General features: G+C 44.3%; 1 protein-coding gene across 2 annotated transcripts in view; it reads right to left on the reverse strand.

Annotated features, from left to right (window-relative positions):
- The window catches only part of dag1 (dystroglycan 1), a 47,905-nt gene that overhangs the window by 14,091 nt on the left and 8,522 nt on the right, over positions 1-25,292 (reverse strand). For both annotated transcript variants that reach the window (XM_083972436.1, XM_083972437.1), the window contains exon 2: positions 5,687-6,489. In XM_083972436.1, coding sequence (XP_083828562.1) covers positions 5,687-6,139 — 453 coding nt within the window. In that variant the 5' untranslated portion in view covers positions 6,140-6,489. The remainder of the gene's footprint in view (positions 1-5,686; positions 6,490-25,292) is intronic.

Below are 25,292 nucleotides of genomic sequence, written 5' to 3' on the forward strand. Positions count from 1 at the left end.
GTGAACGACAGAGAAGCAGAGGAGGAGGAGGAGATAATGAATAGAGAGGAGGGGGGGGGGGGGAGGACGCAGCGGGGAGGAGGAGAAGAGAAAGTTAGTTTTCCCACCAAAATGCCCCCGGGGGGAACAGGCCTTTACAACAGCAAGCTACTGTCTCCATTCATCAGGAGGAGAGCGATCCAAACAGCCAGTCAATGTGTTCTGACAACCACACACACACACACACACACACCCCACAAATATGCATACAGTATACGTCTGTGCATGAGTGCATTTGTATGTACATAGACATACACACACACAATATTTGCCTTAGTGTCATAGTCACCGACTGTCTCTCTCTCTCTCTCTCTCTCTCTTACACACACGCGCACATAGCAGCCATCTCCTTTGTGTGTGTGTGTTCGTGTGATCTCAGTCATTTTGAGCAGAGGGAGAACTGTGTTTCACCAAACACACAGTGTGTTATCCAGGGTTTTTGCTTTGGGGTGTGATGTTACATTGAGAAAGACAAAGATACAGAGAGTGGATTGGTGGTGGGTGGGTGGGTGGGGAGTGGGGGGGCTTACAGAGAATAATTACAAACCGGTTAGCTGTGAGTATCTCCCTTTTTAATCTGCATGCAAACACACAATTGAAAAAAAAAAAAAAACTCACAAAGGAATATGCAACATACGCATAGGCACACGCGTGCACACACACACACTCTGAACATCACATCGTCTGACTGTAAATTTTGCTTTTTTTCCGAGAACTGAAGTACAAAAGAAATTTTCAGCTAACGTCAGTTATTTCCTAGAATGAAAGGGGAGAGAGAGAGTAAAGCAGGGAGGGGGTTCGCTCGCTGCCTGCCAGCCAGCCCATCAGCCAATCAGCTAATTATGCTGGTAATTGTGGTAATGAGGCTATGGAGAGTACTCATCTGTTGGCCAGAAACTCCCGTCCTAGCCGCCACTTCCATTAATAACAGTAAAGGAAGCAGCCGCCACAGGCTGTGAGTCCCAGCAGCACCTGCATACAGATGCTGCAGCCGCAAAGGTCCCGCCCCCTCACCTGAGTGAATTATCACTGCACCGCCACTGTCTCGCTGACTCGCTGCCCCCCACAACCCACCACCACCACCACACAGGACAGGTTAGAAACATCTGAGGTGTGCAGCTCTGAGTTTTTTGTAGATGAAATCATTTCATCAAATCATTTTGTTTATTTATCACAAGACTAAGACGTTTAAACGTCTAAAATCATCCACTTTAACATTTAGACAAGGTTAAAACTGACCACAGATCCTCTCCAAGAGAGAGAGAGAGAGAGGCAGACCAGTAGAAAACACAAAAAGATTGGCCTTATTTTTTCTGGTAAGATAGTTTCTGCACGACAAAACCACAATGATACTTTATGATACACAAAATGTAGCTGTTTTGTTCACATACAGGTGATAAAATCAACCGATCGACTGCAATCAGTGTCCCACCATAACACGTGTCAACGGTTAACCTGGGCCGGTAACAGCCGCCCACATATATTCATCTGATTCATTTCGATGTTTGGATGTTTTTAAACCTGAGAGAACGACATCATTAGCCATCGATTAGTTATTTTTTCTACTGTTTTTCTACTCTATTTAATTTTCCTTCTCTCAAGCTATTGCAACAAATCACGCAACTGTTTCTGTTGCCAACAGCACCACTCGTAGGTGGTGATAGGTTTAACGTGGCTGATGGTGAACTTGTCCTCAGGGTGAACAAAGACAAAAACTAGGAGAACATGATTTCATTTTAAGGTGTGCCTCTTTTCAGGTCTTCCTGTGTCCTCCCTCTACAAACCGGGGAGAGGGAAACATGGAAAGAGGGAGGTGTCTGTCTCTTTAGAAGACGCTGACATGGTGGATACTGAATGGACGTGTCAGTTCTCACTCAGCATCCAGTCAGTGGTGAGTGAAGCTGCTGCTAGAGGCGATGAGGCAAACTGCCCTGAAAAAAATGACACGGGCTGCAACAATACAGGCACGTACGCCTGGACACGGCAAAATGAAACAGATGCTGTCGTGTTTGAGTGTTGCATGGTTGTTTTCATTTTGGTTTAATCACACTACAACCTATTTAAAACCTCCTCCTCCTCCTCCTCCTCCTCGTCTGAGGTTGACATCTCTGCCCACCCTGGCTGAGAACCCACAGCTCTACGCCGTGTGAATGGATAAATGGCGCCGTATTCACTGGCAAGCGGAGGGCGGGGAGGGGGGGGTGGGCTGAGACTGCTCAGCAAAAGGTGAATGGACAGGCCTCTCAAATTCTGGCAGATTTTCATAAGAAAAGGCCATTAGTATGAGCGCAACGCCAAGCGCAAAAATTGATTTGGCCTTTCACTCCACAACCTTGAGCGCCGACCTTCGAAATACCTGAGGGGGCAACTCACAGTTAAAGAGGAGGAGGAGGAGGAGGAGGAGGGGGGTGTTGAGATTTGTAATGGAAGACGTGAGCAGAGGTGATGGAGGAGGAGGGGCAAGAACGTTGAAATTAGAAAAGTGGAGCTGTGGAGGTGTTGAGTCTCTCACACTCTCTCACACACACACACACACACACACACACACACACACACTGTCCAGATCTAATCTGTGACCTTTTATCTGCAACATCGTGAAGTCTCACAAACGCTGAACCCGCTGCTTCTAAGGTCACGACCCTGTTCCCTGCTCAAGCCTCCCCTCATCAAAAAGAAACACCTCCATGTCTTCCATCTCTCTTCCTCCTCCTCCTCCTCCTCCTCCTCCTCCACTCTTCATTATCCCTTCGCTAACACTTTGCCCCATCCTTCTGCCTTTCCTTTTTTTTGCCCACGCTGTCAACTCCTATTGGCTCTAATAGGAGGCCCCACAGCTTACAGTGAGACAGACATAATCAGGTTTGGAGGAACAGCTTTCGTCTGCGGGACAAACGGAGAAGGAGGGAGGGGTGACAGAGGAAGAGGTGGAAGCAGTGATAGAGAGAAAGAGGAGATGAGCCGGGTAAAACAAACAAAAAAAAAACAGGAGAGGAGAGGAGGAAGAGGAGGAGAAGGCGTGGAGCGTGACTGCGGAGGCAGGTGGGGACAGATCAGGAGGAACAAGAGTTGAGAGGTGATGACAGAGGGAGGAATGTGAGAGGAGAGATGAGCAGATCAGAGGAAGTGGCAGAGATAAAAAAAAAAAAAGAAAAGGCTTCCATCATGACGGGTAAATTATAAGAACTAACATCCTCATCCTCCTTTTATCCTCATTTCCACAAGCCTTACATAAGCCGGGCGACTGACCCAGTGGGTTTCATGTCAGCTGTCGCATGAAATATACAACGTGTCCCCTTAAATTCCCAGACAGAGTCCACACGGAACGCATCGTGTGTTAGGACGCTGTATCCAGTCAGCTCTGATCAACTAAAACTTCTGCAAATATCCCGGTTCAGTCGGGTGTGACCTGAACAAAAACAGTTAAGATGAGTGAACAATCAAAGAGCAGACAAAACAAACTAAACAAAACAACAAACTCCACGCTTTGGACAGAGACCGAATGCCTGCTGCCGATGTGATATTTTTAACGTCTTCGGTGTAGCTGGTGTGTAAATGAACTGCGCCTTCTTCAGGCAAGTTTCAAGTACGAGTGTATTTTCATGGGGCTCGTCACTGGGGAACTTGATTGATATGATCTGATGCGATTTGACAGGGGTGGAAGAAAGGAGCAAGGGAGGAAGGGATGGGGAGTGGAGTGAGAGATAAGGCTTAAAAGCAGAAGAAAAAAATGGGGGTGGGGGGGGGGGTGATGGAGGCTGGGAGGAGAGGAAGCAAGTGGCAGGATATGAAAGACTGGAATGTGATGGAGGGAGATAAAGGGGGAGATTAGGAGGGAGGAGGGTGAGAGAAGATAGGGGGTTTAAAAGTGAACATGTGATAAAGAAAAGAAGAAGAAAGAGGAAGGATGGATGGATAAACATGAAGAAGCGAGTGATGGCAGGATGGAGGAGATGGAGGCAGCGTGTGTGGAAAGAGAGGCGAGGAGGGCAAAAAGAAAGGAAGGATGAAATAGTATAAATAATATAATAATGTTGGGGGGTAAAAAGTGTGTCTGGAACAATCGGAGAGTGGAGGTGTGTGTGCGTGTGTGTGTGTGGAGAAGAGGAAGTGATGGAGAAGGATGAGTTCAATTTGTAGCTGGAGGTAAAGTCTGAGAGCCTGGTCGAAGGAGGAGAGGAAGATAGAGGGAATTAATAAGAGAGGAAAGAGGAAGAAGAGGTGGGGTTAGGACTGTGTGTGTGTGTGTGTGTGTGTGTGTGTGTGTGTGTGTGGCCACATATATTAGAGAGAATTGGCCATCGTGGAAAATGCAGTGCAATTAAAAAAAAGGGCGCCTGCTCTGAGCGGCCTCTGAGTCGTGTTGCCTCGGGGCAGGTTCTGAGCGACGGCGCTTGCTTGCATTATTTCACTGACATATTTTCTTTTTTTGGCAAATGGCTCCTCCCTGTTCTTGTTCATATGGAGTTAATCCCCAGACACGCACACACACCCATGACGTCTTTATGTTTGGGATAGTTTTTATCATCATAATCATTAAACTTGACATGAAAATTCTATCAGTATATATCTGGATGTCGAGTGGCTCAAAATAAAGATGAAATGAGCTCTATGTGCGTTCAGAGAGGAGCAGTGGTCTTTCTAACGCAGGTTAAGGTGTTGTAATGTGATGTAATTTAGTTGGGTTGTTTCATTATTTCATGGTTTTCTTCTATACCTCTGAAATAAACAGCCAGATCATCTGTGATCTGACAAACCACATAAACATCAGCCACACAGGGACTCATGTTACATCTTAGAAATTATACATCTTAGAAAAAGGTGAAAGCTGACAGAGCCTTTTAAATCGTAACTCTTTACTCATGGTGAAACCTGAACACAACACAAGGAGCAACATGCTGCTCTGTAGATCATACAGACTGAGAAAATGAGTTCAAACACAGTTGAAATAAAGAGCTAATTGTCAAAACAAGAAAAATAAAACTTAAGTTATATAATACATGCTTGTTTTTTAGCTGTGAGTGTATCAGTATTTCAGTTAAAAAATAAAAAAGCTCAGTGGAGTTCCTTCTGTTTTAATAACAAACTCCAGAACTAAACCACTCTCACAGCAGACATGAAAACTAAAATGTTGAGATGTTGAGGCGAACACTCAGACCCTCTCTTGCAGCTCAAAAAAATATTCTCCACATAACTTTTATCAGTTTAATACTTGAAGTCTTTCCCTGCTGACATGTTCCTGAGGTCTGCTGCTGAAGAACCTGACTTCTGTTGGAGGTGTTAAAGGACCACAGCTGAAAAACACTGGAGGAATCTTACAGGCTCTGTAGCTCTGATTGGTATCGACAGGATTTTTTTTTTGTTACTCAGCAGTACTTCCCCTGCTGAAGCCAAAGCACCCACAAAAATCTCTGTGGGTTTGTGTGATGGGAGACAGTTTGTTCATAAGGGATCTGACAGGAGTTTGACCTCTCTGGGCTGCAACTGAAGCTCCACGTCTGAGCCAGTTTTCTGTCACTTACATCAAACGTTCAAGTTGAAGTTTAAGTGAGATCAGGACAGAAAACAGATTTAAAAGGAAGAAGCTGTGTTGACTTTGAAGGAGAAGTCAACGTCACCAAGTCAGTTAACATGGAGGGTTGTGACTCACCTTGACAATATCGCCCAGGTAAATGTCCTCCATCTTGTTTGGCACCTTCATCTGGAAGATGCGACCCACCACCGCCGAGGAGTCTGGGAAGGCAGTGGGCGTCGCCGCGTTCTGCTGAGTCGTTGCCGCCGCCATCATCTCGCCACCGTTTCGCATGGCGACGGCCTCCATCGCCCGGATACCTTCCGTCACCTCCTGGAACTCCCTCAGGAGCGAGGACTGCATGGAGGCCTCCAGGTCGCTCCGTCCTCCCTCCCTCTCGCCCGCCCGGTCGCCCGCCTCCATCAGCACCATCTCGCCCAGCACGTCGATCTCCACGTCGGCGCGGACCGGTGCGTGGAGAAGGCCCGACATGGCGAGAAGGAAGCCCAGCAGCAAGGCTCTAGTCCTGGGTAGTCTCACATCCAGGCCCCCGCTCGCCCCGAGGCGTCCCAAACTTAGTGTGCTGTGCATTCTTTCGCCTTTTGTCGTCCTGTCACTAGGAAAAAAAAAACAAGGAGGAGGATGTCCGCGTGGGAAGGGGGGACTGAGGGGGGAGCATGCACCCCTGACAGATAGAGCAAATCCTTCCTTTCAAATCTCCCTCCCTCCCCTGTCCTTCTCCGCCCACTCCTTCTGCCCAAAGGCTCTTCTTCTGGTCTGGCGTCAGGCGAAGAATCTTCCTTCCTTCTTCTTCTCCTCTTCCACCTCCTCCTCCTCCTCCTCCTCTTTTGTCCTCTTTTATTCTGCCTCTTCCCCTCAGCCTTTTGTGTCCTCGCCCCTCAGAGGTTCAGGAGTCCCATTGCGCCGGGCACCTTTGAGATCTGTGGAGGAGACAGACAGGAGGGAGGAGGGGGGGGGAGACAGAGGACATTGGTTAGGACAGTTAACTTAAGGAAACATTTCAGCTTCAAAACCTCAACACCTCGGCTTTAAAAACATTTTAAAAAGATAGAAGGGAAATGCCTCGCACTGTATCAGGAGTCAATCCTCTTGATCAGTTCAGCCCCTTAAACTGATTCACGCCACACAAATCTCATTGTCGATAGAAATCCATCACGAAGGAGGGGGGGGGGGGGGGGGGTGGCAGGAGGGAGGGGGCGAGGGATGGGGTGGGGGTAATATTATCAATGCTGTGGGGTAATCTGATTAGTCTCTTTCAACAATTCTGCCTCTCTCTCCCACTCACTTCCATCCTCTCTCTTCCATAAGCTCACGCACTTTTAACTGCTTTTTTTTTAAACTAACGTCAGAGCAGTGGATGAAAGAGGAAAGAGAGAGAGAGAAAGGGGAAAGTGATGGAGAGAGAGAGAGAGAGAGTAAGATGGATGGATGGAGGTAGGGAGAGAGTGAAGGTGATATACGGTGGGACCTTGGATTAGCCGAACAATGCCCAACCAGTCAAAGCTTTCTTGGAACTGCTAATGAATGCATGCCTTCGCTATTGTGCGAGGGGTCAAACTCAGTGTGCGTGTGTGTGTGTAGGTGTGAGTGGGGGAAGGATGAAGAGAGAGAGAGAGAGAGAGAGAGAGCGAGTGTTGATGTGCGAGCCACTGCATGTGTGTTAGTGTCCATTGTGAGTGAGAGAGGAGGGCCGGACTCAGGGGTTTGTTATTCACTCAGCTCTTTCATGGAGGAGAGGATCCCCTGAGGGCTTTCGTTCGGCAGAGATGGACAGAAAACAGGAAAGAAAAAGAATAAGAGAAAGAGAAAAGAGGGCAAGAGAGAGAGAGCGACCCCCCTCTCCACTACCGTGACTCCATTCTGCCCCGGAGCAGATGCCCCGCTGGAGAAAGTGAAATCACCACGGGACTCCCCCCGGCAACAACAACAAGGCCTCCCAGGTAGCTTTTGACCGACTGAAGACAAAAAGACTCTCTCTTGTTGCTCGCTCGTCCTTGCCGAGCTTCACCTTTGGGACAAAACTTTGTTTTTAATCACAAGTGCTGCGGCTTCTCTTTCCCTGCTGCTGCTGCTGCTTTTATCCCAGGAGTCAACTCTCAGGAAGCTTTGACTCTACATCATGTTCCTTCCTTCCTCTACGACTTAACACATTTCTGAAAGTCAAAATGCAAAGATTTTTTTTTTCCCTTTTTAATTTTATTTTTTATTGATGTCACCTTGGAATTTACAGAACTATTTACGGCATTAAACTTTTACCAAGCTCTCTCAAAAGTAGTCCAAGATGGCTGACAGGGATAAACTCCATCCCTTTCATGTCGACTACCTTCAACTGCATTGCCACAGGCTACATCCCTCCTGTCTCCCCTTTCCCCTTATTGCCTTTTCCACTGTTGTTCCTTCTGTCTTCTGCTTCCCTTCCTTTTTAATGCTTTCACTCATTCTTCCATTGCTTCTCCCTGTCTCTCTTGTTCTCAGGATGTCTTCTAGTTCTTTTTTTTGGCTGTTTTCTTTCCATTGCACAGCTTTCCTGTCTAAAAAAAAAACCCAATCATTTTCCTTCTTCTTCTTTTTCTTCCTGTCCTCCCCTTTCTCCCCTCTTCCTCCAGAGACTACGGTACGCCACACCTCTCTCTCCTTCAAGGCCTTTTTTCCTACTACTCTCCTACACCCCCCCTCCTTCCCATCTCTCTCTCTCTCTCACCTACCTATCAAAAACTCAGCCCTGTCTATTCATCGTGTGACAATAGGACTGATGATGGTGGAGGAGTGTCGCTATGAAAGGGCCCGCTGAGCTTGTCTGTGCCGCTGGATAAAGAAGCACTGTCATCGCAGAGAATGAGGGGCGCACACACACACACAAATGAAGAGAAGTAAAGAAAAGACTGGGGGGAGATGAGAAATCTTCCAACTCAAGAGTGGGACAGAAAGCTGTCATTACCTTGACACTTACAACACAGCCCACCACCACCCCAAACACTCTCCACCCACCTGACGGCATTGATCACTTTGACACGGAGGGAAAGATACACGAGGAAAGAGAGATATTTAGCATGGAGATGAAGAGAGAGAGAAAAAAATACAAAAGAGAAATAATGAGAATTAAATATTTTAGAATAAAGGAAAGAGGAAGGAAAAGAGAGAGAAAACATCAAAGAAATACTAATAAGTGTTTATGTGTGCGAGTGTTGTGTGTGAGATAGAAATAGAGAGAGTGGCCATTGCCCATGGCTAAAAGATCACCATTTAGCCCAAGGAAGCTGGGGGCCACTCGTGGGTGTGTGTGTGTGTGTGTGTGTGTGTTGGTTTAAACTAGTTCATCTCAACACCTTTGTTCCCAACGGGCAATTAACGATGTCCGTGTGACTCTCCTCCTTATTGGTCAGGCTTCTCTCAGTCTCTCTCCCCCTGTGATTACTTGGCCGGTGAGAGCTGAGATTTACTTCTCCACATGTTGGCCATGTTTGTGTGGGTGGGGGGAAAAGCCGACTAAAATCTTAGCAAGGCTCAGATGCTCTGAACTGCTGCACTCAGAGAAACCTGGAGCTCTGAGCCGATGCGATGTCCTTCAGACGACTGATTTTTTGATAGTGGTCACACACAGTAACTCACACTTGGTCCAAGTGAAACAGAGAGCTGAGCAGCACGTTCAAACACGTTTCCATAATTGTCCGTCTTTATCTTGGCTTTACAAAACCAGGAGTAATTAAATGGGAGGAGGGGGCTGGGGGGGGGGGGGGGGGGGGGGGGGGTTTCAGACAAATAGTGTATGTTTCTACTGAATACAAAGAGTAGCGTGTTCACTACAGGGGTTCAAAGTCACCCTCTAACACTTCTGCTGCTTGGTTTTAATCATGTTAAAGTTAATGTTCAGTTTTAGTGTTTTTATAGCAGCTGATGATTTTCTTTTAAAAAAAGACAAAGCTTGTAGGTTAATATATTCGCTCTAAAACCACAGCATAAAAGAGTAAATACAGAACTTTAAGTCAAAAATCTCAGCTTCTGTATACACAACTTGGGCGTTTGTTTGAATACTTGTTCCTGTTTTTCGACAAATTAGTCAGAAAACCGTCTGTGACAAGTTCACAAAGGCGAAAACAACATCTTCCAGTTGTCCAGGCAACGATCCAGATCCCAGAAGGTCTTAATTTACAATGAGACAAAACAGAGAAAATTCAATTACGTAATCCTCACATGTGAAGGTTTCTGAAGGTTCCAGAAAGTGTTTGGCATTTATCTTCTCAAGAAACAACACTTCAATAATTAATGGATTGTAAACTTCCAGTCAATAGTAACAGCACAGTAGATATAGTGGCCACGGGCTGCAGAGATGGAGAGCAGCCCAGCAGTCTTTTATTTGTAACAGTGGCACAGATTATTATTGCAGGATGAACCGGGTGTGGTATCACCCGTGCCAATTAGCCAGACGTTTTTGCAAGCTGTAAATGTTAGCGAGTAACGAGGCATAAAACACACTTCAGCTATCTTTGGGGAAATACCTCTGCACTTTGCTAACTATAGATTTCACATCACGTCCTGTAACCGATTAGAAATGAGAACTCATCATCATCCCCTCAAACCTCCCAGTCCTTCTCTGCTTTTAGCGCCTGTATCTCATCCCCCAAAATCCCCCCCCCAGACCCATTTCTCCTTTACCTCCCTATACCACTGACCACCTCTCCCCCATTTCCCTGTCCAAGTCCACTGGATACCCCGCAGAGGAAGAGAGGCAGCAGAAGCATGCGAGTGTCCGGTGTACTGTTTATTTATAAAGATGTCCTCGCAACCTGATAGCAGAGAGGTTGGGAGAGGGGAGGGCTGTTTTCAGGGGAGCTGGTGTCATGTCTGGATATTTATTTTTATTGCTGGAGGAGCATCAGGAAAGGGTTCGACCATCTAAAAAAGATGCTCAAGGTGTCAGTGTGGGTCCACTGGATGATGATGGCCAGACAGGCGTGGCACACACTGTGTATCACCACTGCTGTCCCTTTGGAGAAGTTTGAAAACTCAAAAGGTTTTAAAGTTTTTAAACTGTATCATAAGAGGATGATTAGTGGCATTTTTCATGATCAGCATCGGCCAAGTTTAATGCTCATGAGGCGAATAAAACTGTCTACAGACAACACAGACAGGCGTCCTAGTTACTGTAGCTATGGAACAATGTTGGAGCAAAGTATGACTTTAACTCTTTCAAAGCTCAATATACTTCATTGTTCCTCATCTTTATGCATTAAACTTTACTGCCTATATTTACTGCACACTCACAGTTTTTTGGGGTATTGCAACATTATACATACATAGTAATATATAAGTCCAGATATTTCCCATTTTCCCCGTTTATTTTCCCATTTTGGAGCTTGTTTGTTTGAGACCAAACTGCACATTCCATCCAAGTGGTGACAGTCTCTGTCCTTTTTTCCCCTCTGTTAGTTTGGAAGGGGGATAAAGGCGACATCATGGGCAGCCTCATGAGGCTTGTGAGAGACTTTAATGCTGTTGCTGGGGTGTGATGAAAAAGGAGGTGATGGAAAAGGTCTGGAAGCACCGAAGGTAAAAATCTTTGGAGAGGCTTTGATGCCTTCCCATGAGAGGAAAACACACACACGCACACACAGTGTTTCTGACTTAACAGGCTCAGTGCACTGTGAAGCTTTAGCATTTTCTCAACAGAGGGCGAGCGGCAGGACGTCCAACACCTTAGACAGCTGCTAAAATCTGAACACAGCGCGAGATGTGGAGTGGAACAGAGAAAACTGTGAAGTTTATGTATTTATCGATGTTGTCGTGTCCCTGTTAGATTAGATTAGATTCAAATCTAATGAAATCTAATCCAACAGGGACACAACAACATGGATTATACATAAACTTCACAGTCTACTGAACAGGAGTCTGGAGTCTTGTATGGTTAGACTGCAGCAATAAAGTTTTAAAATTACCCAGAAGTACCACTGTATCACTTATGTTGCATATTTTCACTGGTTTCTGTACACAAACATAGGAGCAGCAGTGAGACAGTTTAAACCTCAGAGGAAATCGCTCTTCTGGAAATCCCCTCAACCACCAATAAGGAGACAGAAACGCCACTCAGCAGCCAATTAGGGGAGAGGAATTCCCCAGGTAGGCAGCCAATCAGAGAGATAGACATCTCTCACTTTAAAGTTCTGTTACTCCTTCAATCTCATTTTCACTCCACACTCCTCGGCTCTCTCTTTCTCTTTCTCACTCTCCCTCTCTCCTCACGTCACCTTTCAGTCGCCCCAAAGTCACAGCTGATGCCTCTATTATTGGCTCAGACAGGACGAGAGAGGCCGAGAAACTGAGGGAAGGGGGAGGGAGAGAGAGTTTCTAAAAATGATCGCATTCCTGAGGAAGCTCCAGCAGACTGACAGGTTGACACTGACGCCATGCAGGACACAAATACTACTGCAGCTACACACACACACCAATTTTAAATTCAGATCTGCCCGCTCATTAATCACACTCATGAAACAGACAATATTATTTTTTCAGTTTCTTAGAGCAGGAGCGGCGCATCTGCAGAGTTCCCCCGCTGTGACAAACAGCAGGTTGTATTTATTTTGCAGCCAATGAAAGAAAAAAAGAGATCAGAGAAAAAAGACTGGGATTACATTGTGGTTTACCTTTACAATAAGATTTAGATATTTAGCACGGAGATTAGGCACACTTTAGGTACTTAGCTGGCTCTCTCACCAGGAGTGATTTGCAAATGTGTAAATAGGAGGGTGAGATTATTCTGTGGTGTGAGGATAGAAGGAATCAGCATTGTTCTTTTATAGTGAGTGTAGGAGAAAGACAGAGAAAGAGAGAGGGAGACAGAGAGAGGGAGACACTTGAGAGTATTTGTGTTGATTTCAACCTCATTATTGAAAATGCATGGAGGAATTTCAGTGTTGACCTGTGACCTCAGCAACTGAACAATCTGTGCAAACACATGTTTGTCTAAAACAGGGATGTCAAACCTGTGGCCCGTGGGCCAAAACTGGCCCACCAGAGGGTCCAATCCGGCCCGCGTGATGAATTTGCCAAGTGTAAAAATTACAGACAGAATAGGCATAATATTGTTGAAATTGCATTTTTCCCATGAAATTCATAACATGTTTTGTAAAATGATAGTTAATTTAACATAAACAGCTTAATAATGTATTTCTTTGCACTAAAACAAAGAGAAACGTTAAGAATTCTCATTATTTATAGGTTCCTTTGCTCTTATTTTACCAGTCTGGCCCACTTGAGATCAAATTGCACTGAATGTGGCCCGTGAACTGAAATGAGTTTGACACCCCTGGTCTAAAACAAACTTACAGTGGATAAATTCAGATTCAGATTTCCCACTCATAATGACATTTCTAATTAGCTCGGCGGAGTTTAGGAACCAAGAAGATCCAGCTCCAGTCCAACGCAATACAGTCCTAGAAATGAAATCAATCATATTGCAAATCCACCATCCAGTCTGGGTGGATGAGGGGGTGGGGGGGGCACACCCTGTTAGTTGCTACTAAGGCAAGCGGATGGGCCATATGTGTGAACATAAGGCGACGAGGAGAAGGCCTGTGTGTCATGCCAGCACTGAACCGGCTCAGCCTGAAAACGTTCCCAACAGCTCAGTGAATTATCAACAGTGTTCAAAGCGGAGAGGAAACGAGGAGAGGAAGCAGGTAGCGGAGGGAGGGAGAGGAGGAGATAACAGATAACAGTTTTACACTTTTCCCACAGAATTTCTTCATAACGCTATGTTGATGTTTCACGAACAAAAAAAAATCATCTCAGCATAGTTTTATCTCTCTCTCTATCTCTTTTCTCTGGAGTTCTTTATCACACTATATACGTAAGGACATCGCAGTACAATATGGGATCTTTAATACCTTGATACAATCAATCTTAAATATCGCAATACAGAATATGTAGTCCAGAAAAATCACTGGTAGCAGATAAGAGCAGAAGAAACAACCGGCATGTCAGAGGTGAGAAACCGACATCCTACCATAAACTAAAAACACTGATTTCTGAGAAATTAAAGGAACTATCCAGCAGCAACTAAAATAACATCTCCCTGAAGAAACATCCGGCCGCTCCTTGGTCGGCAGCGGCTTTGATACCGGAGTTACAGAAATCTGCGTTTGGCAAAGGACAGTTGGAAACAGATGTGAACCTGCCTCGTGAAACACAGGGAGTTCTGGGTAAAAAAAAACACAACAGAAGGACAAGAAAACACCAACATCACCTCAGACCAGACTCTTGGGTGGTGGGGGGTCATGAGAGGGCTCAGATGTTGTAAATATGATCTATCTTGAAATTAACACCACACATCAGGGTGCAGCATCCATTTTGGGGCATGCAGATGTCCAATCATGCTGGATGATGAGAGGCACAGATGTATTTGCATATGTATAGAAAATCTGAGCCAGTGAGCTGACGTGAAGTGAATGCCTTGTTCATGTTTTAGTGGAACGTTAAGCGTATGGACATTACGTAAGTGGGGCAAAATCATTTATTGTTTTTGTTTTGACTTACTTCCTGTGTTTTCAGTTCCATTCTGCTTCAAAAAAATAAATAAATCAAAGCATCATCAAGGCGTGGATGCTGTTTTAAACTCCAGATGAACAAAGACACAACAGGGAGTCAGTGGCCTCACATGGGTGTAGGGTGGGACGGCTTTTCCGGACCTCCCAGTGTTCCCAAAAATACAACTATGGGAGGTGTGTGGGTGTGTAGTCTAGTGTTACACAGATCAACTGCAGTGACTGGGATGTCTTTTATTATCTGCAAAAACAAGATCCTTATCAAATAATCATTTTTTATCTCCAAACAGGATCGTCTTTCCACAAGAGGCCCATGCAGCACCAGCTCCAGTTGTCGTGGCGACCGAACCCCGCTTTGTTACCTTCAAGTGTGACATTAGGGAAACAATTCAAATCGGCACGTGAACTTTGCGGAGATGAAAGAAACAGATCAACTTCCCTGCTGTTTGAAAATATCAGTTCATAATAAAGTGAAGGTTTCAATTTAATTTCCTGTAGCGTGGAGCTTCGCGTTCGTCTTTACAAAACATTTTTGTGGCCCCGCAAGCCTCAGCCGTGCTTGAAGTTCTTCGAGATGAAGATTGCATTCAAAGCGGACCAAAAAATTAAATAAATAAAAAATGAAACCAGCGGGGCAGAATCATGGGAATTGCGGTTCTTTTGCGAACGCAGCCAAACACACGTCCACTTTGATTAGAGTTGTGTTTTGGAACGACGAAGCATCAGCGCTTTCCTCGCTCGCTCGCTTACAAAGCTCATAGGCTTTTCGAGAGGGAGGCAGAGAGTGTGTGTGTGTGTGTGTGTGTGTGCAAGGATGTATGCGTGTGTACAGTGTGTGTATGTGTGTGCATGTGTGTTTGTGCATGTGAAGGCTAACAGCTCATGAGGGGAAAGTGCCGCGATGCTTTGCGCATCTCAGAAGGCTAATTATAACACTGCAATGGCTGCAAAAATGAAACATGAAAGAATTAACAGTCCGAGAGAGAGATGGAGTGGTGGGAGAGAGGGAGAGAGGGGGGGAAACACAATTATTGTTAAAGAATGTGTAGGTAGCAGGAGTAATTACATTTCACTCCAATTAGACTGCTGAAGTTGTGTTTTTCTCTCTAACGCACTTTCTCGCTTATCTCTGTGTGTGTGTGTCTGTCTTGTTAACTTAAGTGTGTTGTGTGAAACTTGTGTGAATGCGCTCAACAAAAACACAGGGGTATGGCACTGACAGCGCATGCAGACCTTGAACTGAGCACGATATCAGAGTGTGTGTGTGTGTGTGTGTGAGAGAAAGACCCTCCTCCTACTGAGACCACCAACTAAGACTTGCGATACCCTGACAGCTGGGGGCAGCTGGTCACGTGTGTGTGTTCATGTGTCTGTGAGACAGACAGCTGGGGACAGTTGCTAGTGTGACAGAAAATGACAGCCGGGCAACACGAGAGCTTCTATATGCTCCAACAGACACACGCACGCACATACACACACACACACTGACGCCCTTCCCCTCTTCAACCCCTCAACCCTTCAGACAGCACTGCAGACTTGCTAATCTGTGCCCTTTAATCCGAGAGTGCGCTTCAATCCGTGAACTTCCCCTCCCAGGTGCCATCCAATTCCCTGCGACTGTGCTCCTGCCTTCCCTCCCTCTGACAGCTCTGATCGGGGTAAATAACCCAACAGCCACTATTTTTAGACTTTGACTTAAATACAGTGGTAAGTTACGCAAAAGTAAAAACTCATCCCGGTCTGTAAATCATAAACGGGGCCATTTTCAGAAACACAGCCGGCTCTTTGCTTGGATACAAAGCTATTTCCATGAGATGACTAAGACGATACACTTTATTTTGATATTATGAATGTGATTATGGGAATAGGCCTCTCATTTCAGATGAAACAGTCTGACACTCAGTGCCACAGACAGATGAATCCATCCTACACATAGTTAAGACGCCAGAGGAGATGTGGGCTCCATCTTTTTACTTTAGATGCTAAAACCGCACAATAAGAATAATTCAACTGGATGTAGTTTTTTATGTATATCCATTAGACTGATCAGTAAGGCTTTTACCAAACAGATGGAAGTTGATGGAGCCTCATCAACACAGCTGCATGTCGCTCTGAAAAGTCAAAAAGTGCAAAATTATCACACTGAGATGTCATGATCACAGATGCTAGAAACTGTAATTAGTCAGTTTTAAATATTTGACAGGAATAACTGCACTGATTTGTGAGACTCTCAAGCACATATATATTCTGTGGTAAACAGGCTGAGATCTTTCCCATGAGCCCTCAGGTGCTCCGAGTTTGATTTCCCCCCGCCCCTTCAGCCTTGGCAGGTTTTCCACTTCACTTCATAATGTAAACACGTCTCTCGTCTCTTCCTCTAAGATAAACACAACTAATCTGGCTCAGCCATGTGCAGGTACACCTCCGATAATATAGTTCATGTTTGCACATGCTGCACTGACCTGGATACTGCAACAAATGGCAGCTATTCCTCGGGTGTGTGCGTGTGTACACGTACAAGTATGTTGTTGCTTTATTTGTTTGCTCTGTGTCCCCTCGCATTACGTGTTTGCCAGGCTACATGCATCTGTGTTGTGTGTGTATGACTTTGTGTCCCTGTGTGTGTGTGTGTGTGTGTGTGTGTGTGTGTGTGTGTGTGTGTGTGTGTGTGTGTGTGTGTGTGTGTGTGTGTGTGTGTGTGTGTGTACATTCGTCTGATGAGTTTGCAGTGATAGCCATCGCTTTCCATCCCCTGGTGATGCAGGTCATCAATTCTCATCTCCGTGTCTGTCCTCTCCGGCTTACACCACCGAGTTATAAATACACAACCAGGCAGAAAACTAACCAGTCGGCAAAATCTGCTCATAAGCCAGAGGGAACAGACAGCATCACTTATATATACACATACTGTAGATACCAGCAAGAAAAAATAGCAGCCTGTAAGCATTACTTTAAACTAGGGTTATTGTATTACAATTATTTTTGACAGATCTCAACCAGATTGTGATTTTGCTCATATTTTGATTAAATGTTTCAACTTAATTCAAATCCTCTTTCAACAGGCACCATCCAGGTGCACCACAACCCAACTATTAATTCACTTAATTTAACATATTTCATTTTTATTATATTGATTTAGGCTATATGTTACATATCATGTGTCCGACATTCCCCAGATATTATGAAAAACAGCACATGACATGAAACATCACAATATTCAATATCAACCAGTATCTACAACTCAAATGTGCATGTGAATTGCAATGTGCACACAGGAAGGAAGGAAAATCTTATTTCAGTTTGTGGCTGCATGTTCCCAACTTCTCAACAAATGGTGCATATCAATACATGAGCAGATACAGCTGAGAACCAGGGGACCAGGGATGTAAGAAAACCATTATGAGATATTAGTCTAATAGTCTTAATACTTAAGTAGATAAATGATCATTTTATACCTTTTTTTCGTGGTAACTGCGTCACTCTGTGCGGAGGGGTCATGTCAGCCCACTGTTAATCAGAAACCTACGTCTGAGCCGGCCAACAGGTCAGTAATCAGCAACAACATTTCTTCATCTATCGAGTCAGCAAGGTATCATTCACACAGTAAGCCAGTCAGCCTGACGGCGTGTGAGCCACTTATTCACTCCATCAGTCCGTTAGGCAGTTACACATTTAGTGTTCCTGAGTCATTCAGTAACAGCCAGTTGTGCTGCGAGTGATGCAGGCAGGAAGCAAGTCACTCCTACAACATTTCATTTTCTCTGCCAGAAGTCAGTCAGCAAGTTTTTTTTATTTATGTATTTATTTATTTTTTAACCCACAAAGCCCATAATTCACTGCAGCCAGCCAGTCAGTATCTTTGGATCTCCCCTCCCTCTCCCTCCACCTCTAAGTCCCTCCACGGTCACTGCAGATGTCTCAGCTCCAAGGCTCCATTCTTTATCTCTATGATAATAGCAGGCCACGGCTGATAGCCTTACGGACTGAGCAATGTGACCTCCAACTCTCTGGCAGGGTTTTAAAGGTACCACGGCCGGGATTTTTTTTTTCTGTGCCAAGCTAAAGATGTCCCCCATCTGCTAAATATATCACAGTCAAATAGACCAAGACTGCGAGCACCGTCGCTGCTACGTTCAGCAGCCTCAACCGGCTGATATTTATCACTCGGTTTTACTTTTCACCTCTGTGCTAAATATTACTTAATGCTCCGCTGTAAAGGGATTTAGGTTAATGCCACGAGAAATCAAAGCTGAAAGCCCTCTAAACTGTTGCAAATGAAGACACAAGAGAGAACAGTGGCCATCCAGAGTGCCTGCCTTCTTTCTCTGCTTGCAAACACAGCACTGCTAATGACACGGCAACAGTTGCATATCATTAACAATGGTTATGAGGCTCAGAGGAACAATTAAAGGCCTCATATATCACACCTCACTGGTGTTTTGTTTTTAAGATCTGATAACCATAAGACACAAAGGTTTAATGGTTTTAAGAAACAGATGGGATGGGCCAGGGTGCAGGTGGGTGTGGTTGGGGCATGGTGGGAGGTTTTCTGTTGTGACATCACAAAGTCACAGCAGTTCTGACTTGTTTTAAGGCTAAGTTTCAAAATACAGGTTGTGTACAGTTCTCTTTGGACTGAGGCATTTATACTTTCACAGTAATAGGCTAATATAGAACCTAGACCTGCTTTATAATCCCACTACACATTGACATCTACCATTATACTGTATGGAGCTTAAATATCTCAATACAGTCCAACCTAAATATCGCAATATAATAAATACATTGGCATATTTTATATTATGGAGAAATCTGGCCCAACACTGATCCTCGGAGGTTGTTTTTTTTTAATGAATGAAAACAAATTCCTCACATCTGCAAAATAATAATTAATCTTAACCAAGTCTCACTTTATTCAGTATGAGACCTTTAAATGTCAGATGTAATATTACAGATAGTTTGTTTCTAACACAACAAAGACTTTTTGCCTCTTTGAAAAAAATAATGCTGCAAAACAAGAGAAAGAAACCATTGGTGAGAAAAATATGAAACGTTGCACTTGTGAGAAAAAAAAAATACAGAAATGTCTTCCAGTTAGGTCATTTTTCTTTGTCCCTGCAACCTCAGCTTTTATGCAGGTTTTTCCATGAAAGAGACTTTGATGCTAATGAGTCAATTAAAAGTGATACTCTTTGCAGTGTTTTTATTCAAGAGCACTGTGCTACATAGAAGGTCGAGTCAAGGCGACACTGTACTCATGCTATCTAAAAAAAATGGACATACAAACAGAAGAAAGTGATAAGATTAAAGAAGGTGTAGATGGAGGGAGAAAGAGAGCACAACAGTGACGGAGAAGGTTGAAAGTTTGAGTCTTAGTATATCTGGGGTTGTAGAAGCTCATCAGAAGAAGGGGTGCAGAGACATAGGGCAAGTGAGGACAGAGATGCAGTTTGTATACTGTACATGGAAGCAGCTGAAGGCCCATCTACATTCAATCAACACTATCGCTGGCTAGTCAGATAACACCAAGGATGGGGGAAGGATAAGCTGAAAAGGAGTGCATGGGGACAGGGATGAGAGATTTAAGATAGACAGCGAGACCCGTGGAAGCCATGAAAAATGAGAATGGCAGTGGGAGGGGGGGGGGGGGGGCAAGCAGAGGGGAGCTGAGACAAGTGCAGTTTGACCAAGATTAATGCTAATGTGCAGATAATATCCTACACGATGACAGTATCACCAATATTAACACGCCTTTGTTTTCACCACTACCTGTGTTCTCCGTCTTCGCTCATCATATTAACATTACAGCTATTAGATTAGCTCGGATAGATCTGCATCGGGGTGCGCGTCGGCGGGGAGACGTAACAAGATCCTGCAGCACAGAAATACCAAAGTAGGTCTGAAACAGTGAGAGCACTAACAAGTTTATTTTTACTCTGTATATATCTTTGTCTCAAGTCAGTATTAACTTCAAAGCTCATGTATCAGCTGCTCTGTAGGTAGCATGCTAACATTTGCTCATTAGCCCTGAACATAAAGTGCAGCCAGCAATGATCAATAATCATACACTGAAACGGAAAACCAAAAGTCACAGGATCACAGGTCATTAGGCTGTACGCTGGGGGGGGGGGGCAGATAGTATAACATGGGGGGGTGTCAAAGTCTTCCACCGATAGTCGTGCACGCAACAGCGGCTAAAAAGAGATTCACAAGTGGATGATGCACACAAGTTGGGTGAAGCAGTGCTTCCTACCTGTACAGGCAGCAGAGGTGAGTCAAACAGAGACGGAGAAAAAACAAAAACATGAGAGAGGAGGTGTTGGTGTTTCTAGTTAGCGTGCAGCGGCAGCAGAGGGAGAGACGATGAGAAGCCGAGGGATTCAAAGCATCAGGAGACTTCCTGCAGGCCCCGGGATAACAACGGTATTTAATATTGTGTAAGGTAGCAAGTCTGACACATGCACCTTCAGTATTCACACATGCATACATATGTACACACACACACACACAGAGTCTGTCTGGTGTCTTGAGGGATTGTAAATGCGAGTCACAGAGTTTCAAACACACAACTGCTCAGCGCGATAGCTCGCCTGCTCTGTCTTTTCTTCTCTCACTGCCCTAATGACTCTCTCTCTCCCTCTCCCTCTCTCGTGACTGGGCGACAGTCTTTTTAAGTGCAGTCCTGTACCTTCTGATAGCACTGAGCAAACAATGAATGTATTAGCCATGCTAGCGAGTCGGTTAGCATCTCAGACAACGAAGCAGAGGGAGGATGCTATGGATGAATTACTGCACTTCAAAGAAGAGTTTAGGAGCAGTTCTCTCTCTCTCTCTCCGAGAACAAACAAACTAAAAACAACAGAGCGAGGCGCCTCGTCTTCTTCCTTCACTGGAAAATTAGTAGGAAAACCAACACAGATGCAGATTTTTTTTGTTTCTTTCAAAAGGATTTTTCATTTAATTATTGAATCCTGTACAGTTGCGCGAAAAACTATATTAGATTTGTTGTTCATTTTTGAAACTGACAGTGCTTCATCAATCCCTGCACGGATGATGAGTACAATTATATTTGGTCATGCTGCAACGAGACAGAGAGAAGAAAGAATGCGTCAGGAACCAAAAATGGCATCCATGGCTGATTCGCACTTTAAAGAGCAGGAAAGCTCAGAAAAACAAGCTGTACTTTACTTTATCATGAGGCTGTGAGGGTCTGAGCCTCGTCCTGAATGTTCAAACAGAATTCATATCATTCCAGCCGAGCTCGGCTGATTACAGGCCAAGCGCTGCAGAGGCTAAACACCTGGTTTGAGGTGAACTTCAAGAGAAGCTGTGGCTCAGCAACAAATCCACCTGATGTCTCAGGACTTAAACACAGAGCAGATGATGGCAGAGCGCCTTCAGGCTCCTCCAGCGAGACTTGCTTTTTTCTCTCGCTCTTTCATTTTTCTTGATGCAAAAGCATAACTCATTTTGAAGGTTATAAAAATGTTTTTCTCTGAGGTTACTCCTGATATTTTTGTGGTTTCATTGCCGTTTTATTGACTGCCATTTCTGGTGTTAAAAGATGCCGTAGAGTGACATAAAGCGTACCGTCTTTTTGACTGGTTATACGTTAAAATCCTGTTGGGCAGAAAGCAGGAAAATAACCATCCTCTAAGACGTTCACATCCTGAAAGTGAGAACTCGTCAAATATAAAGAAATTCAGGGCAAGTTATCAAAGCAGAACTTCAGCCTCATCCTTTTTCGTGAACATTTCAAAGCAGCTGTGAGAAAATCCCCCGACACACGCCACCCACGAAAGACCTCTGTGGACCCCCCCAGGCCTTTCTAGAGAAAATCACATTTTCTTGACAACCTTGATGACTTTAACATTCTTAGAGAAGGCAGAGGTGGAAAGAGTCCATATCTTATATCCCATATTTCGCTCACTAAAACGAGGCTGAACCCAAGTTGCACTCACAGTAACTTTGAATCTGTTGAAAGTGAACTTAGGAGATGTTCACTGTCCATAGATTTGGTCAGTAAGACTCACTGTCTACAACCTGCAGGCACCCGCAGGTAAGGAATGCTTTGTGAGGCAAGATTTTTACAGTTTTACAAAGGATGCACCAACTGGCCTCATTTCTCTTCAGTTCACTTCAAAATGCTTTTTATTCACCCCTCAGATGGCAATACAAGACAAGAGCCTTCACAAAGACAAACACATAGACAGTTCATTCAGACCCATGAGAATGACCTAAAAATACGAATAAGTTCATGAAGGAAAAGAGGTGGAATGCACAAAGGTTGGTGGTCATGAAGACACATTATGATAAACTTCACTGGTCAATATTAATATTGGTCTGTGACTGTAAGGTGAACATATAGGCTCTGGGTTTCTGAAGAGCTGCTGGAAGCTCAGAGTGAGCTGCTCCACTGTCGCCATCTTGGCAGCACATGACTCCGCCTCAAGCTAATAAAAAACAACCATGCCTTCAGTTATGCAGAACTTTAGTCCTTGATAAAATGTAAACAAGTGAGTTCCATAAACAGTGGTCATAATGGAGGAAATTACCTGTGGAGACCAAAACAGTTTTTGCATCAGGAGTCTATTTACTTTCTTTTTCATACTGTACAACACTCATGTGGGTGGTAGCATTTTTTTTAAATATAAAAGTGAGTAAGAAATAACCTTGGCTGTTATCTAAATATGTAACATGCTTGAATGTCACAATATTACATGTTATCACATATCAACAACAATCTTTTTTGTTTTGCCAGTGATTCTAGTGCTGAGGTTAAAAATCACACAATCTTATTATGACCTTCTGTCCTTTTGAAAAAGGAACACACAGAAGGAATGACTAATATTTTGAGACTACAATGTGCTACAGTTAGCATACAACGTGTTAGCACATAAACAGGAATGAGAGACAAAAAAAGCAAGGATGTGAAATCAGTGAATCACAACTTGTTCGTTCTCTAGTTTCTTTGAAGCGGAGGAACAAAGCCAAACGTCTCATCATTAGCGCGTCCAGCTGCCGATAAGATGACGATCGGGACTTCACTCTTCAGCTCCGACACGTTTGAACTCTGTGTGAACGACTACAGACAAAAGGTTACAGCCCCAGATAAGAATGAAAAGTTTGGGAAAAAGTTATTTTTAAAGCTGCCTAATAATAAACTTCAGATGATTGTGTTATTTTTGATAAACAGCTTGGAGGCCTTGGAAACAAACTGTTCCAGCTGCAGTCAGTGATGTGAGGCTTCGGCAGGACTGTGTAGTTGTGCTGCTGTATTGTGAACAGCAGGGATCTGGGCGTGGGCTCCCTCTGCATCACAGTCCATTTGCCCTTGAAGATTATTGCCTTATTAAATTGTAATGCTCTTTGAAGCACAACTATGTAAACAATATCCCCCCCTCCACCCCCTCCAACACACACACACACTCCTCACCCCGTACCTCCTCCTTGAGGTCCAGAGCTGTGAATGGAGGTCAGAGCGAACACTTGAAGGACGTTCAGGAACAGTAATCTGCTCCATTGCTCCATTTCTCCTGCCTTTACTCACCTGTCCTTCTCTGCCCGGCTTCCTACCGTCGCCCCCTCCCCCCACACGCACCTCTCCCCCACTTCCCTCTCTCCATGCTCATTTTCTGTGTTGCTCTCACTCCCTCGCTTTCTATTAACCCCGTTTCTCTCTATCTCACCCACCTCCCTGCTTTCTCCCCGTCTGTGTATTTCTGCAGTCTCCAGCCCTATCAATCAAGACATCCCATTACTACATCCCCTGTCACTCCCAAATTCCTACTGTCCCCACAGCCTGTATGCACACACACACACACACACACAAATGCAGAACCCTCTCGGCTTCAGACGCACTCATACCAACACACACACACAATCTCGCAGCTATGGCGTCTGCAGGACGTGAATCATCCGAGCGCATTGGCAGACGACAGCTCTCGTCCCTTTGAATGACTGCCCATCAGAAAAGACAGATTGACGGATGAATGGGTGGGGTGAATAAATGGGCTTGATGGGTGGAAGAGTGTGTGGATGGTCGGGTGGGTGGATGAATAGAGGGATAAATGGGTGGGTGAATAACTGGATGAATGGGTGACTCATGACATCCTGATCCGTAACACAAATCTGCAAATAGGCTTGAAGATGAGCATTCATGCCTTGTGACACATTTCCCCGAGTGTTTACTTCCTGGTGCGTCAGCTGGAAAGCAGCACTCCAGTAGAGCGCTCGGCTCGCAACTTTCGCTTTTATTTTAGCTCTCACAGAGTTGCAGCATCTACATAGGTTTGTTTCTGCAGCTTTATCTTCACAGACAACGTTGTTTCTGTTGTTTCAAGCTGCAGGTTGCAGCTGATTTATAACTAATTATCACTGAATATAATTGATTTGGGACATACAAGAGCACATCGCAAACTAATCAATACATACTCGCCCAAAGAGGAATAAACCCCAGTAATTGCTAAAGTGCTGAAACGATTAAGGCGGTCAATATTATTGATAAATAATTAATCATTAACAAGGTCGATCGAGAAGAAAATGGCAAAAACTCACTAGTTGTGGCTTCTGTAATGAGAAGACCTGCTGCTGTTTAATGTCACTGTGAAGTGAACATGTTGGAGTTCATGAGTTATAATGACTTAATGAATGTCCTCTACCAAACAAGAGACTGATGACCACCTAAGATGTAAAACAAAAACTCCTTCAACTGGTAGCCACTTAATTAATTGATTGACAGAAATTGATCAAAAAAAGTCAGTCTGGGTGAGTGTTACATTGTAGGTATTTTTCAATAGAATCCTTTAAAATACAGATATTGTGAATTGAAAAATATTGAATATGGTGGGAAATATAACAATATTCAATAGTGATGATGATTATATTCAATATTATTGAATATCAGCCAGGGCCTTGTGTTAATGTTTACTGGATCTAAAAGTTAACGTCTGCATGCTAATATGAATATTTCACCTGTAGAGTCTTTTTTTTTTTTTTTTTACTATTTTCTAACTAAAAAATGTAATATTCAATAACAATCTATCCATCTGTGTGGTCACCCCATCGCTCAGGGTGTCAGTGTGACTCATGTGATCAGTCTGTGTCTCTCACTGTGGAGGAATGTGTCACTGTTTACAAAACCTGTTGGCTTGTCCCAGCTTGTCGAATCTGTGTAACCTGAGGCC

This window comes from Trachurus trachurus, assembly GCF_905171665.1.
Source record: "Trachurus trachurus genome assembly, chromosome: 5".
NCBI lineage: Eukaryota > Metazoa > Chordata > Actinopteri > Carangiformes > Carangidae > Trachurus > Trachurus trachurus.